Raw genomic sequence first — 15256 nt, 5'->3', positions numbered from 1 at the left:
TTAAAAACTCCGTCACTACAACCCATTTAAGGTCCTCAGAAAGAAGGAGGTAAGTAAAGGCCAGTGCCACTGGGGTCACCGAGCCTCCTGGGCCACTGTCCTCACATGAGCCCAATGTCCTGGCCGGGGCAGAGGGCCTGGAGGCTTCCCCAACTCTCTAGACTGGAGCCTTTGGTTTTGGAAGCACAGGCTCTCTGCTCACAGATCTGGCTGAGGACTGACGGTACCACGTGACAGGACCGAGGCTTGGAGGACGGGCCAGAGCTGCCGGCCGGGCAGGAGGCTGGCCATGCTCACCTTGAGGGAGATGTGATGGCAGCTCGGGGGCCGTGAGCTAGCACAGGACAATAGGAGATGGGGCCCTCAGCTATGAGTACCTAGTTGCCCGGGTCCCTGCTGCCGAGGGAGGCTGTGCAGCAGGCCCAAGCCACAGAGGAAGGTCCGGTGAAGTAGGACAGCCCCTTACAAAGAAGTGTCAGGGTGCCAAGGGCGGTGCCAACCACTCCCCAGAGCCCGTGGGAGGCAGGTGAAGACAGACTTGGCTGACAGGGGAAGGACTTCCCAACAGAAGGGTGACATTTCCAGGGCCAGTGCCGGGCTGGGAGACCCTGCCGCAGGGTGGGGGTGGGGGGGTGGCTTCCTCCCAGAAGGGCTGCAGGCCTCGAGCCTTTCCTCGCTGCATCCCCTGATTAACACCAGCATTCTCCTGCCTGCAGAGTCGAATGGCAGAGAGCCTGCGCCTTTTTGACTCCATCTGTAACAACAACTGGTTCATCAACACCTCACTCATCCTCTTCCTGAACAAGAAGGACCTGCTGGCGGAGAAGATCCGGCGCATCCCGCTCACCATCTGCTTCCCTGAGTACAAGGGCCAGAACACCTATGAGGAGGCCGCCGTCTACATCCAGCGGCAGTTCGAGGACCTGAACCGCAACAAGGAGACCAAGGAGATCTACTCCCACTTCACCTGTGCCACCGACACCAGTAACATCCAGTTTGTTTTTGATGCGGTGACAGACGTCATCATACAGAACAATCTCAAGTACATAGGCCTTTGCTGAGGAGCCGGGCTGGCCGGTTTGCCTGTGGTGAAACCCCTGGGGTGTCACACCCCCACTCGTGCTAGGGAGACCCAGCCCAGGGGCAGAAAACGGGGGGCCTGATGAATGTCCTCCCCGCCCCTCCACCTCCTTGGCCCCCACGTTTCCGCAAACATAAATATATACGGATAGATTGCTAGGTAGGTAGACACACACACATGCGCACACACACAAGTCTGGAAATGGCCAAGTTCCCCAAAGCGTTGGAGCCTCTTGAAGACTTAAGCAGCTGTCACCAAGTTCACTACAAGCCCTTCCTGCCCCTTCACCTTGCCTTCCCGAGTTGGCCCCGCTCTGCATGGGGTTCCCCGTGGGACTATGAGGAGAGGCGGCTGGGTCATCTGGAGGAAGTCAGCTCTGCCCAAGCCTCGGACTGGGGACCTTGCTGCTGTAACCAGGAGGGAGGACCAGAGCAGGGTCCGTGCGCCTTCCCTGCTGGCCACGCCCACCGCTGGCCTACTCTGTACCACATTTGTTCTGGAACCAGGGTGCGAGGCCAGATGACAGCACTAACCAGACCTCTAGCCACTCACAGCTCTTTTTAAAACAGCTTCAAAATATGCAGCAAAAATCCACACAATAACATGAGTGGCACGATTTGTTTCAAACTAGGCCAGCTGGGTTCCAGCTTTTCTTCTACTAGTCTGATGTTTTATAAATCAAACCCTGGTTTTTCTTCTCTGACATCTTTTTTTTTTCTTTTCTTTTTTTTTTTTTTTTGGCCAAATCTCGTGGTGTTTCGCAGAAATACGGAAACTTTCAAATGCAGTTGAGTATTCTTTTTTAAAATGCAGATTTTCAAAACATATTTTTTTTTTCAGGTGGTCCTTTTTGTGTCTGGCTTGCTGAGTGTAAAAGTTGTTATCTGGATGAATCTGTCCCTCTGCTCCCGAGCAACACTGGGGCGGATGGCCGCCCTACGGCAGCCTCGCGGGGCCGCGTTGTACATAAGCCCGTGCAGCGTCCTCCTGTTACCGGTGCGGTTTCTGCTTCGTTTTTATTTCAGAAAATAAATGTGATGTATTTAAAGAAGGTTCTTCACCTAGGAGCGAATGAACAATAGCTAAATGTCTTGGTATTTAAAGAGTAAATTATTCGTGGCTTTGCAAGTGGAGGAAGGGGAAGCGAGAGATGGGGCCCCGGCCCCTGCACGTTCTATACCTGAGACCGGCTGAGAGCCACTCCAACTCCTGTGAAGGCTCAGCCGGCGTTGTAGCCTGAGGGAGTCCCCGCTGGGACCTTGCACTCTGGCCCTGCCTGGCCCGGGGCCTGTGGCACCCGCCCCCACGGAAGGACCTTGGCCCAGGGCCGCATGTAAATATGAAACCCCCGCCGTCAAGAGGGAAGGCACCGCCAGAGCCCTTGCCAAATCTCCTTTCCTCTCAGCCTCTGTTTGGTACCTGTATGTCCAAGGTCAGTGTGTGGAATCACAGCCAAGGACTTTAAGAGATGTACAGAGGGAAAGAGGAGCTGGTGATTGTATGAAAGTTAAAGATTGTCTACTTTAAGAAAATAAAATAACCTGAATGAGCTGAGCCTTGTCCTGCCATGCTGTGAGGGCGTGCGGCTGACTGGCCGGAGGGCGCCCCGAGCCACCATCCGTGCCCACCTCGCCTTTTTCTCTCCCCTGATCCACACATTCAGGCACAATCACTTTGAAATGAACGTCAAGAATAAAGCACCTCAAGCGAGGAAAGAAACTGCGAGGGTTGGGGGAGGGGCCTGCCAGGCCCATGTGTCTGGACGGGTTGAGGTTTGGGGGAAATGATGGTTCCAAGACCCCCGCCCAGCACTGGCCCAGGCTACACCATCACCCAGACCCCTCACAGCCTAAAGACACCTCTGCCAGAGTGCAAGAGGTGGAAAGTCTGGAGCGTGTCGACAGAGCCTAACAGTGAGGGTGGGGTCCCTGCAGGGCCATGGGGAGGAGGGGTCCCCCACCGTCCCGCTGTCCGCTGACTCTAGCTTGTGTGGTTAGGGGTATCTCCATGTGGTGGAAGGCACTAATTAGGAGTCAGGCAAGTTTGTTCACCCTGCACCAGGCACCTTACAGATTATTTTAACACCTCTACAGTGGCAGACTGTCAGCTGTGACCCGTTTTACAGATGAGGAAGGGTGCTCAAGGTCAAGGTCAGGGACTGGGGGAGCAGAGAGGCAAGTGTTTCCCCAAGCCTGGGGTTCTTGCCTGGCTCTGCTCCTGATCGCTTTGCACCCAGACACGATCCCACAGGGAGCACAGAGCCACCCTGAGCCTCCTCCTCAAATCCAGGACCTACACAAAGCTCTGAGTGAGGACCAGCAGTTGGAGACACACGCATGCGCACATGCGGATACACATTACAGAGACACACATACAGATTGGGCTCTCTCTCTCTCTCTCCCCTACCCCTGAGCCCTCGTGGGGATTCCTTTCACGCCTTCCCACATCACCAAACAGCAAAAACCCAAGGGGACTTTTAAGAAGAAATAGCGTGTGACTTGAGATTTTTGAGACTTATTCCATGCTTTTAATGCCAACTGTGAAAAGAGCAGTAATTTCACCGTGAGCATCCTTCACCTAAAAATACACAGCTAGAAGGAAAATAGGAGGATTCTGCCTTCCCTCCTGATGCGCTCAGGGATGGGAGGTGGCTTCCCTGGGCCAGCGCTCCCGGTTCCTGGAGCCCCGTCAGCCGACTCTCCCAGGGCCCCGCTCTCCACCGCAATCTGTCTGCACTGCTTTTTTTCCGTTTAAACTTCCTCTGTGATCCGCTACAACGAGCTGCCCCTCCCTGCCTCATTTCACTGACACCTCTGACAAGTATGTTTCCTATATTCTCCTCTTCTGCAACATTTCCGAGACTGCGCATTCAGTGCATTTTATTTTTCATTTCATACGTTGCCTGTTTTTATTGAAGTATAATTGGCATTCCATCCTGTTAGTTTCAGGTATTCCACATAGTGATTCAGAACTTTTATATATGTTATGAAATGATCCCCATGATAATTCTAGTCACCCCCCCCCCCCGCCCCATCTGTGCTGGTTCTTCCTCTCGTGGGCCTGCTACAATCCCCTTTTGCTCTGCTCATCATGCTGACGTGCCTTCCCCTGTGCTCGCTGTCCAAGATGGCCTATCCCTCGGGGCCCAGCCTGCTGGGTATTGGAGGTCCCCTCCCTCCCACACTCCACTGCATAAAGCACCCATGCCAGGGCAAGGTGGGAAGCAGACCTGGCCCTGTCTGACCCTTCTTCCTCCACTGTGCCCAAACAGTGCCCGGTATGGAGAAGGCACCTGCTAAGCTAAAGGTCCAGGAAAGGTCCACCGATGGTGGCATCAGCCACAGGGGAATGAGCTCTGGGACCAGCAGCAGAGGGACCAGTGGGAGGAGGCCAGAGTTGGCAGGAGGGCGATCCTAAGGGGAGAGGCTCTACCCTGTGCAGGAAGGGCTGGCCCAGCCTCGCCCTCTGCAGGTGACTAACCACAGCCCAGGTCCCACGAAGTGGCCAAAGACTCCCTCTCCTAGGGCACACCACCATGTGGGCTCTGGGGTATTGCCATCCGCCGCTATAGCTCTTGTGGTCACCTGAGATGGAGCCATGGGTCACTGACAATAATCCCAGCTCCCCTCAGTGACTGCTCACCACATGGCCCTGGGCTGAACCTGGTACACACTCATCTGATTCCATCCTCCCCAACTCCTGGGAGACCAAGACTACTGGTTCTACTTTATAGAGGGGGAAAGTAGAGACCCGGAGGAGGGATAACTTCCCAGCATCACACAGTGTAACAAGTGACCCGACCAGGCCTGGGTCCCCAGGGCCAGTGCTCTGTCTGTCCACCCTCCCTGGAGCCCACACAAGGCCCTGGCCATCTGGGATGGGGTGGGGTGCGGGTCTGCTGCCTCAGGGGCAAGTGCTGAGGAGGACCGCAGTCCCCCATGAGGACGAGGGGGCCCCACCAAGGCTGGACGGGGTGCTCTCCTCACTAGGAGATGAGCCAGGTGAGGGGCTTCAGTGCTGAGGTAGGTCCAAGGCCAGTGGCCAGCTGCTTCTTCCCAGCACATGCACTGGAAGGACTTGACCCTGTAATGCGCTGTCCCAAACCGCCTGGGAATATTATGAAAACCTTGTGGAGAGAGCTCAGAAAGACCTCCCGCTCCAAGAGCCAACAAGGATAGCTGTTGGTATGGTGACCTGCCTTGACTGGGCCAGACAGGGAAAGGCTCTCCCGGCTGGAGAAGGCCAGTGGATGGGGAGGGTGAGGGGAGAGGAGGCTTCAAGCAGGTGTACCAGGCTGGGAACCAGGTGGGCAGGGTCACCGTTGGTGGGCATTGTCCTTTGCTAAGTCTGGGAAGGGGGCAGCTGCCCACCACAGACTGTCAGGCTGAGGACATGCCTGGGGCCTGCTGCACCCTGTCCTGAAGGCAGGTGAGAAAGGAAAGGCCCACCCCTCCAAGGCAGCCAGCCCCATCCTTGCACTCTGCGGTGTCAGAGCCAGGAGGAGCCGGGGCTGCTCTGGGCCACCTCCCCAGGCAGCCCAGGAGGAGGGAAAGGGGTGCAGCAGCTTGCTTACCCGAGACTGCCTGGCTGAGGCACACTGTAGAAGGGGGAGAACACCCTGTTTTGCTTCTCCAGCAGAGCCTCTCCCTAGGCTTCTGCTACTCCCACCCCTTCAGCTCTGATGTCGCCACGCACCTCAAAATTCCCAGGATCAGGGGTGCCTGGGTGGCTCGGTCCTGGGATCGAGCCCCACATTGGGCTCCCAGCTCGGCGGGAAGCCTGCTTCTCCCTCTCCCGCTCCCCCTGCTTGTGTTCCCTCTCTCACTGTCTCTCTCTCTCTGTCGAATAAATAAATAAAATCTTAAAAAAAAAAAAATCGCAGGATCAGAACTGCATCTGACATAAAGCCTGGTAAGCCCTGTCCCTCCCCAGGCCCATGCTGCTCCTGTCTGAGGCTGAGGAGCCAGACTGCACAGGAGAGGACTGAGCAAAGCCTCTCCGCCTCCCTCACCCCTCCCTGGCTGGTGCTCACCTCTGGGCAGGGAGAGGCACCTGTTTTGAGCCCCACAGCCCCACCCAAGCCAGGCTGCACACAGTGTGTCAGAGACAGAGCAGTCCTGGCACCGTGATGCTGCCGCAGCTGGGCCAGCAGCTCAGAGCTCAGTCCACACTCACAGGTGCACCCAGTCACCCTGTTCCAGGCCACCGTCAGAGGGTCCAAGGGGCCTGGGCCATGGCCAACGGGGCTGGTAGGGAGACACTTCCAGGGCCCCAGTGCTATTCAGCTGCCTCCCAAAATCCAGTTACAGAAGAATCTTCAGTTTTGGCATCAGAGTTCTCTCCTGTACCTCCTGGCCACAAAATAAGACCTGTTTCTGTGTGGGGTTAGCAGAAACGAGGGAGCAGACAGAGATTCCCCCAGAATCCCCAGCGGTCACTCAGGGCCCGGCCGACAGGGAATCTGGGTTGGAGGCTTCTGTGTGGCATTTGCCTCTACAATCCTGGTTTCTCTTTGCCTGACTTGCAGCACCCCAGGGCCTGAGATGAGAGCCAGGCCCAGTCAGGCAGTCATCGGTCCTGTGGCACCCCCTGCTGGTTACTACAGGAAACCACGCAGCAGGCCTGGTCCCGCCAGGCCCAACGATTCAAGAGGGAAGGCCTCCGTTTCCCTACAGATACCGCACACTACAGACGAAGCAATTGAGGCACAGTGGCTGGAACAGATCAAGGGCCCAACACAGTTGTTGAATTAATGAAGGAGGGAGGTAGTGAATTTCCACAAATAAATAACAAGTGATCCTTTAAAATATGGCATAAAATCTGCTAACACCAATATTTGTTGAGTGCCAGGCACTCGGCCAGGGGCAGAGGGTGCTTTCTGGCATGGCAGCGGATAGAAAACCCATACTAATGACCACCAGTAGGAGAGCCAGCTGAGTCCAGACTATGCCAGGCCCACAGGCACACAGACTCCCGTGCTCTGTGATAAAGCCGACACTCTCCGACAGGCTATGCTACTGCCCAAGGTCACATGCTGGTTAAAAGTGGAGTCATGAAGGAGATGTACCCACCCCACCCCGAGGCCCAGCAAGGACACCACCTGGGACACAGCCACACTGGCCACCCCAGAAGCCACAGTGCTCAGAGTCCCCCCAGGAGGACTTCTTGGGGTGTCTGCCATACCCCATGTCTCCTTCTCCCTCCAGCTATTCCGCACCCACCCACCCAATGCTGCACATCCCTCACCAGAGTGTTCCAGGCACGTCACAATGAGCAGCACCCAAGAAAGCCTGTAATAGAGGGTGCGGCTTACTCCCGGGGCCCCCGGTGAGGCTTGTCAGAACCATGGCCCCACTACTCCTTGTGATGCACCCAGTGCTTGTGAATTCCAGAACAATTTTGCAGGAAGGAGATAGAAGCAGCGCCCTCCCCACCAGAACACAGATTACCGTAGAGCTTTTGTAACTAAGACCGTGTCAGATTGGCAAGGGCTAAACAAGAAGACCTACAAATAAACAAACAAACAAAAATCCAGGCCAGGTACCTTCACCAGCTAAATGTGAAAAGCAAAACTCCTACACGTTTAGAACAAAATAGGGCAGAATATCTTCATGAGCTCTTAAGCAGCACCAAACACACACACACACACACACACACACACACACACACACACACGCACATATACACACACAGGGAAAGACTGATGAAACTGACTACATTCAAATGAAAAACTGCTGGGCTAATGAATAAACAAATAAATAGTGAAAAGCCATGCAACAACCCAGGAAATGGTATTTGCAATGTGTGTAGCCAACGAAGGGTTGGAATCCAGGATGAATGAAACACTCCCTCAGATCAATAAGAAATGGAAAAACAACTCTCAACAGAACGCTCAGGTTCCGGGGAGGCACTGGGCAGGAGGGGAGATGCGGGAGGCACCAGGCAGAGGAAAGACGCCCCCTATCCCAGGCACGGGACGGCAAAGCCACACAAGATTGCAACAGCACGGCACGCCATCAGGTTGCTGGTGAGGATGTGCAGCGGGCTCTCTCCCGGCTGGAGGAGGGTGGTTTGGGAAGCAATTGCAGTATCTGGCCAAGCTGAAGGCCATGCATTCTCCCGCCTCCACAAGGATGCTCTCCCCCATTAGAGGCCTTGGAGGGACTCCAGGAAAATCTGAGCCGGAACACTTGGGATCAGAAACAACCAGCGTGCCCTGTGAGCCAAGCAGGGGTAACTATTGAATGTCAGTGTTATATTCAAACGCCAGAAGGGTATGCCACGGTTCAGATAGTCAAACAGAGCCTGTGACACAACGTGGATAAATCTCAAAATTATAATTAGGTTAAGTGGCGAGGGGATACATTCAGCAAGATCCATTGGCATCGGATTTTAAAACATGCTAGGCAAGATCTCTATATAACTACATTCATGGTAACATATAAAGATGTGCACTAGGGATATAGTCAGAAACTACTGGGGGCTCCAGGGAGGGCAGGAGAAAGGGTGCTGGGTGGGGAGGTTCACAGGGTGCTTGGACTGTTATTACTTTTTTTAAACAAAAATCTCAAGCAAATGGGAACTGTGGTAGAATGTTAAGACTTAGCAAAGCTGTGATGGCAATTGATGTTTACTATCATTGTCTCTGTATTTCTCTGAATGCTTCAACAGGTCGCAATAATTTAAGAAAGCTGGCTGGGGGAGCTCCACACCCCAAGAAGGAGCATTCCTGTGTGGTGAGCACGGGGCATTCATTTAGCTCAGCCCTGAGCACGGGTGCTTCACAAACACCCCACTATCCCAGTGGCCCTCAATCATGGCCTCAGAGGAGAATCAGCCAAGGTGTGTTTGAGAAAGATATGTGTGCCCGCTCCCAGAGACAGAGCCTGTTGGCCTGGGATAGGGCCAGGGATAAGTGTGTCCTTTTAAAAGACCACCAGAGGTTCTGTTGTCTGGCCTAGCATGCTCCCCAACACCCCAGCCCGGCCCAGGTAGAAGGCGCGCCTCCCGGATGGGCAGCAATCCCAGGCCCCCAAGGACTCCAGTCCGTTTGGCCTGCCTCTCTGTACCTGATCCCATAGTCATCTCTCTCTGGGCCCTCAGCTCAGGGAGCACTCTCATGTGGAGTTGAGTGTTTATGGCGCTTTTCATGCAGGGTGATGCGCTACACGCTTGGCGAGTATCTTCTCACTTGCCCTCACTTCAGGCCTCTGAGGCAGGTAGTATCAGCCTCACTTTAGAGATGAGGAAATAACCCAACCAGGGGCATGCACGGAACCAGTGGAAGGGCAGAGGGAACCCAGGGCTGTCTCACTCCTCGGTTGCAACACCTTTTTGCCCACCTTTAACTTAAGGTGCTCTCTTTAAGGCCTTGATATCAAGCCTCTTGGAATGAGCCCCCTGTTTAAAAATGTTCATTGCACCACGTGACAGGGCGGACGTGAAACTGACACAAATCTCAACCCTCTAGCTGTGGTGGGTGGGTGGCCGTCACCATGGACTCCGCCTCTAATCAGCAGGGGCGCTCAACTGAAGGGGACCTCAAGCCTGGGGGGCAGGCTTTCCTCATTCCTTTAACGTGCTATGGCACATTTCACAAATGAGGGCTATAATCATCAGGGAAACACAAATTAAAACCAAAACGAGACGCTACCACACACCCACCCACCAAAATAGCTAAAATAAAGAGCCAGGAAAGATCAAGTGTGGGTGAGGATCGAGAGCATGTGGAAGTCTAAGACACTGCTGGTGGGAGTGTAAACTGGTATAACTATTTTAGAAAACCATTGGCGGTACCTTCTAAAGCTAAACATAAACTTGTCCTATCCCCAACAATTCCCCTCCCAGGTATGTCTCAAAAGAGATGCATCATCTATACGTCCATCAAAAGACACGCACAAGTATGTTTACAGACACTATTCTTGGTAGCCATACACTAGAAACAATGCAAATGTCCGTTGGCAACAAAGGGGATAAAGAAACTGTAGTATGCTCATATAATGTGAATACCATACTCTAGCCCACATCAGCAAAAACCATACATGGATCTCAGAGACAAAACGTCGAGTCACAAGAAAGCCAGAAACAAGATATTACAGACTGTATGTTTCCACTCATGTAGAGTTTAAGAAAAGGCATAAAACAATCTACGGTTTCATAAATAGAAGATACTGTTTCCCTTTGGGTAAGGGGTAGTAACTGGTCTGGGAAGTTCAATTTAGAGTGGTGGCGATACTCTAGAAGTTTCTCAATCTGGGTAGTGGTTCCATGGCATGTTCACTGAGTACAATTTAATAAAACGTTCCTGTATGATTTGTGCCTTTTTGATATGTACCATCAGTAAAAGCATAACTTTAAAAAAAAAATGTGCTCTAGACCATGATCTGCAGCATGGCACGTGAGTGACCTGGAGTGGAGACGGGGGGCCACCTGAATGCCCACGGAGAGCCTACCTGAGGGGAGCTGGGCCACGTGCTTCAACGCCAGGTGCAAGTTCTCTCGACAGGCTGGCTGAGGGTCATTCAGCAGGTAGGACAAGGCAAGGATGACATCGTGCTTTAAAAAGCCCTCTCTGGGGAAAAGAATTCAGATTTAGACACAAGACCATGCCCAGAGAGGATCCAGTTAAGAGCAAGGAGGAAGGTGCCCACCCACAACTGGCACAGGCCACATTCCTCCAGCTTCCAGGGAGAAGAAAAAGGCCAGAGGTGGACAATCTATTACAGCATCCCTAGAGGCCATGAGAGCAGCGTGGCTTGTGTGTGAGTGGAAGGAACCACATGTTGGAATCACATAGCTCTGCCCCTTCCTTAGCTAGGACTCCGATGCTTTTTGTGCCCCCAGATGCTTCCTTTTACTCTTGTGAACGTCAGTCCTATTATCTGTAAAATGAGAATGGGCAGCCAAACCTCACAACTGACCCACCCTGAACTTCGGGGATCCACCCACCAGGGCGCATACCCACTGATGCTCCAGGCTCTGCAAACCTTGCCCCTTGAAGCCCCTGCCTCTTCCCCCAGCTTGCCAACATCCAGATGCTTACCTCCAAACCTATGTAGTCTGTTATGCTGCTTGTTATAATTATATAAGTTAATTAACTATTAGGTAAGCCAATTAGATGTGAGAAGAGTTTTTTTTTTTTTTAATTTCCTTATGAAAACAAAGTTGATTGCTTTGGGAAGACTCAAAAGTGAGTCTCAAAAAAAAGTGAGATGACTGTAAAAGATTCTAGAAGGTTTTTACATGCAGATTACTCCATTAATGTCTTTGAGTTCTCGCTCTATTGGAAAGAAACCAAAGCTGCAAATTAGATGATGTTATCGGTGTGGTTTAAGCAAAAAAGATGATGGGAAACACCAACCAGTGGGCCCACACCCAAGAAGAGGCCCTGGGTGGCACACAGGAATTGGTGAATGCCTAATTATTTGTGCCTGGGGTTAAAATGAACAGTTTAAAGGGAATGTACAATTTCTTCAATTGCTGGCTTTGTAACCATTTCTTTTGATTAACTGCTGGGCCTGAACACATCTGGCGTGAGGGCTTCTGAGGTCACATCTCTCGGGGCTGGGGTCAGTGAGAACTCAGTGTGATGCCCTTGCCCAGGGCCTGACACACAGGAAGTGCCCAACCAATCGTGCTCGTGCCGTGTTGGCCAGGATTTAACCCACGGTGAGTTCTGAGTCATTCCGGGACAAGAAAATCCTAGCAGGGCACCCAGGTTGCAGGAGACTTCCCTAATGGCCAATCATGAGGAGTCTGGGCCTCTTCAGTCAGTGCCTAGTTGCCCACTCCCTGTCATTCCTGCTTTGTAAGGCTGCCCTGTTTGCCTGAGGGCATCTGCCCCCCTCACCAGCAGGTGAGCCGGGGGAGCTAGACCTCCTGGAAGGCTCTCCCGTTTGTGGGCTGTCATACCAACTGACTCCTCAAGGTGACAAGATGTCAAGCCCCAGGCTGCTACCCTCATCCCCTCTTCCTGTTGCTACTTGTGTGGGTACAAGAGGTACAGAAGTTTCCACATGAGCAGTTACTTAGAGCTCGACAGGCTCCACAAGCTACTGGCTTTAAGTTATAAGATCCCCACTGAACTCGGGCCAACTTCAGAACCTGGCCTCCGTTACTTTTGGCCCTTTGTATTCTTCATCTACTGTGGTGTGGTGGAGTGAGACAGGGTTTGGGAATCCTGGCCCCTGGTCTCTTGGTTCTCTGCCTGACACCTGGAGGTGGCAGCGTGAGGGATGGCAGACACTGAAGGAGTGTGTGGGCCAGGCCATAGCAGGTCCTTGGTCAGTGATACTTGCTTCACTGTGTGTCCCCCTGCCCCATCCCCTGCGACCGTGGCCATATCCCCCAACCTCCTTCTGCCACTAAACAAACCAACAACAACAACAACAAAAAAAAACAACAGGCACCCCCGCTAGGCTCACAATTTCCTTGTACTTGGCCAAGCTCCAAGCACTTCTCCCCACAGTGTCTGTCAGCCCTTGTTGGGGGGCTACCACTTAATGCCCACATCAGGTCCAGAGAGAAAAAAGGAACAGGAAAAATGAGAGGTGCTTCAGTCCTCTATGCTCCTAAGTATTAAAGCACTTTCCCTGGGTCTGTCTCAGATAAGCACAGCAAGACTCCACCAAGGTCACATCAGGAAAGGTTGGGGTCCCCAGACACCAGGGCTCCTGCCCCCCCCACTCCTCTGCCCTTCTTGGTGCAAAGCATATGAATTAGGGATCTCACTGTAGCACCACCTCCCCATACACACCCCGTTCATTCACAGCGACCCATCGGGCCAGGGCTGTACATGGTTCGGGCTAACCACGTCCCCTCTGGGGACCTGAAATTAGAACCCAGAGAGGAGTCAGGGAGCGGGGAGGTCAGGGGGACTGAGGGACGGAGGCCCCCATCTGGAGATGGCCCTGAGCAAGCGGGAGTGCCAGTTCACAGAGACTATCTGCAGGGAGAAGGCAGCAGCGGTCCCCAGAGAGAGGAGCGCCCAGTGGCCACCCAGGCCAACATGAGGCCAACGTTTTGGGGCTGAGCACTTCACATGCACCAACCCATTGAACTCCCTGCCCCCATGAGCAGGTGCAGACGAGGACACTGAGGCACAGAGAGCTTGAGGAGAGACGGGACTGAGCAACCTTACATTTCGTGAGATGACCTGACCCTCCTGAAAGGACAAGCCGGAAGACAGTGAGCACCCTGCCCCTCTATTCCTTCTTTCTTGGCATGTGCACACTGGGCAGCAGTCCCTAGGCAGGGCTCCAGGGCCGTTTGTGGTTCTCGGTTCTGTTTTCAATACCAAGAAAAACTAGTGATCCCAGGTCAAGAGTGTGAACTGAACAGATGTGGGAAAGCACCCCCACCCTCCCTTTGACACACACACAAACTGACAGACAAAAATTCAGAGTATTCAAGGTCATCCAAGGGCCTGCCACCCAGGGGAGGGGTGTGGCTGCAGAGCATGACATTGGTTTCCAGACAGATGCCCACCTGCCCACGTTATGGGTCGCCATGATGTAGAGCACCTCGGTGGTCTTTATCCGCACCACGTCATTGCTATCCTTCAGCAAAGCTTTCAGGCTCTCCAGGCAGCCTGCAAGGCACAGAAACCTTTGAACATTTACCAGCCTCAGAAATCAACTCACCTAGAAGTCGACGGGTGAGCCAGTGTCGGGCAATAAGAAACTACCAGAAGCTCTGCTGCTTTGGGGCCTGGGGGGAATCGTGTCAGTTGCGAAGGAGTTCCGATTCACCGAAGGGGGGGTCTCTGTGGGCTAGAAAGGCTCACACAGGGGACTGTGTTATCTAACCCCCTGCACACTTCCGACTGATGCCTCGTCCCTCCGTCCACTACAGGATTAAGAAAATGGCGTTTGCATTTGGAGAGACTGAGGGGTCAAATTCTCACCCCTGTCCCAAATTAGTCCTGTACCCTTGAATAGGTTACACCTAGGGATGCCAGGTTGAACAAATAAAAATCCCGCTTTATTTATTTATCTGGCAACCCTAGCCTCGTACCCCTCCTCTGAACCTCCAGTTTTCTCATCTGTCAGTTTTCTTATCTTCCCTCCCAAGGCAGGTGCTATGAGAATTAAGATAGCACAGGCAGTGTGCTGGGGTGGTACTGCCCAGAGTCAGGCTTATGAAACAGCAACTCTTATTGCTGAAGCTCCAACCCGGTATCCTAGGCCTGGTTCTGGGAACCACAGCCAAATCTGGAGTTAACTAGCCCTTCGCTAAGGCTGGAGGAAGAAGCAGCAATTCGTCCATCATGCGCCTGATCTGGGAAACATGTGACCATGTCATGAAAATCACCTCAAGCCTTATTTTGATAATTAGCAGAGTGGGACACAAGGGACATAGCTCCCAGATACATGTGTGGTTTAGTAAGGCGTGTGCCTATCTTCTGTGACAGTCTCGTGGATGAGACAGATAAACAGCTCTGCTTGGTAGATTTGTGGCCACCTGGTTGAGCCATAGCAGAAGGGACAGATTCGTGGCTCTGGGTGGGACGCTGGTGGTGTATAAGCAAGGACTGACTGGCCAGCCGGGAGGGACACAGTGAAGGGGCCATGTCGCCTCAGCCCCTCCCACTTTGAGCCACTGTGTCTGTCCATCCAGACCCCAGTCATGGTCACCTGGGCTATGACACTCTCACCTATGTCAGTGGCCACGTAGACATGCTCAGGGTCGTGCATGAGGTCGCACAACGCCATGAGGGCTTTCTGCCTCATCAGGAGGTCCTCCGACTGCAGCTCCTCGTTCAGCTTGGGCAGGGCCCGACAGCCATAGGCAATGGCGGCCTGGGCGGGGTTGATGTCGGGGGGCAGGTATGTGGAGATCCGGGCATGGGCCATCTTTCCACGCCTGCAGCGGGCAACTCTCTAGCTCTCAAAACAAAGCTCTGCAGAAACCACTGATTAAGAGAACCCAAAAAGTTATCGTTATTACCACTGGGATTTAGAAGCTACTTCTCATTTGATCCTCAAAACTGTAAGGGCAGTCAGGTGGGTATCTTTACTTCCAATTTATGGATGGGCAAACTGACGCTGAGAGCAATAAAGGAATCTGCTCAAAGTCACAGCCCAAATTGCAAACTCCAGAGTTCTCCCATGCTTAACAACAGAGGAAATCACCAATACTTTCCAGGCTGGGCCTTGGGTCAAAGACACCAAAGAG

The 15256-nt window shown here is 53.1% G+C and overlaps 2 protein-coding genes across 3 annotated transcripts in view; one reads left to right on the top strand and one right to left on the bottom strand.

The window, feature by feature from the left end:
* GNAZ (G protein subunit alpha z) overlaps positions 1–2632 on the top strand; it is a 30265-nt gene extending 27633 nt beyond the window's left edge. Inside the window, exon 2 of the mRNA XM_028094175.2 lies at positions 717–2632. Coding sequence (XP_027949976.1) covers positions 717–1061 — 345 coding nt within the window. The 3' untranslated portion in view covers positions 1062–2632. The remainder of the gene's footprint in view (positions 1–716) is intronic.
* RSPH14 (radial spoke head 14 homolog) overlaps positions 1–14964 on the bottom strand; it is a 74979-nt gene extending 60015 nt beyond the window's left edge. The window contains exons 1-3 of one of the 2 annotated variants that reach the window (XM_088019433.1): positions 14736–14964; positions 13568–13670; positions 10534–10652 (exon numbers count right to left, since the gene is read on the bottom strand). In XM_088019433.1, coding sequence (XP_087875559.1) covers positions 10534–10652; positions 13568–13670; positions 14736–14934 — 421 coding nt within the window. In that variant the 5' untranslated portion in view covers positions 14935–14964. The remainder of the gene's footprint in view (positions 1–10533; positions 10653–13567; positions 13671–14735) is intronic. The other variant, XM_028094176.2, reaches the window with a different exon arrangement.
* Positions 14965–15256: the final 292 nt, after the last annotated feature.

Source organism: Eumetopias jubatus, unplaced genomic scaffold (assembly GCF_037043125.1).
Source record: "Eumetopias jubatus isolate StellerSeaLion01/CBP00866 unplaced genomic scaffold, mEumJub1_p1.0 scaffold_16, whole genome shotgun sequence".
Classification (NCBI taxonomy): Eukaryota; Metazoa; Chordata; class Mammalia; order Carnivora; family Otariidae; genus Eumetopias; species Eumetopias jubatus.
The sequence above is the reverse complement of the archived record's forward strand: the minus strand, read 5'-3'. Positions and strand labels throughout refer to the sequence as shown.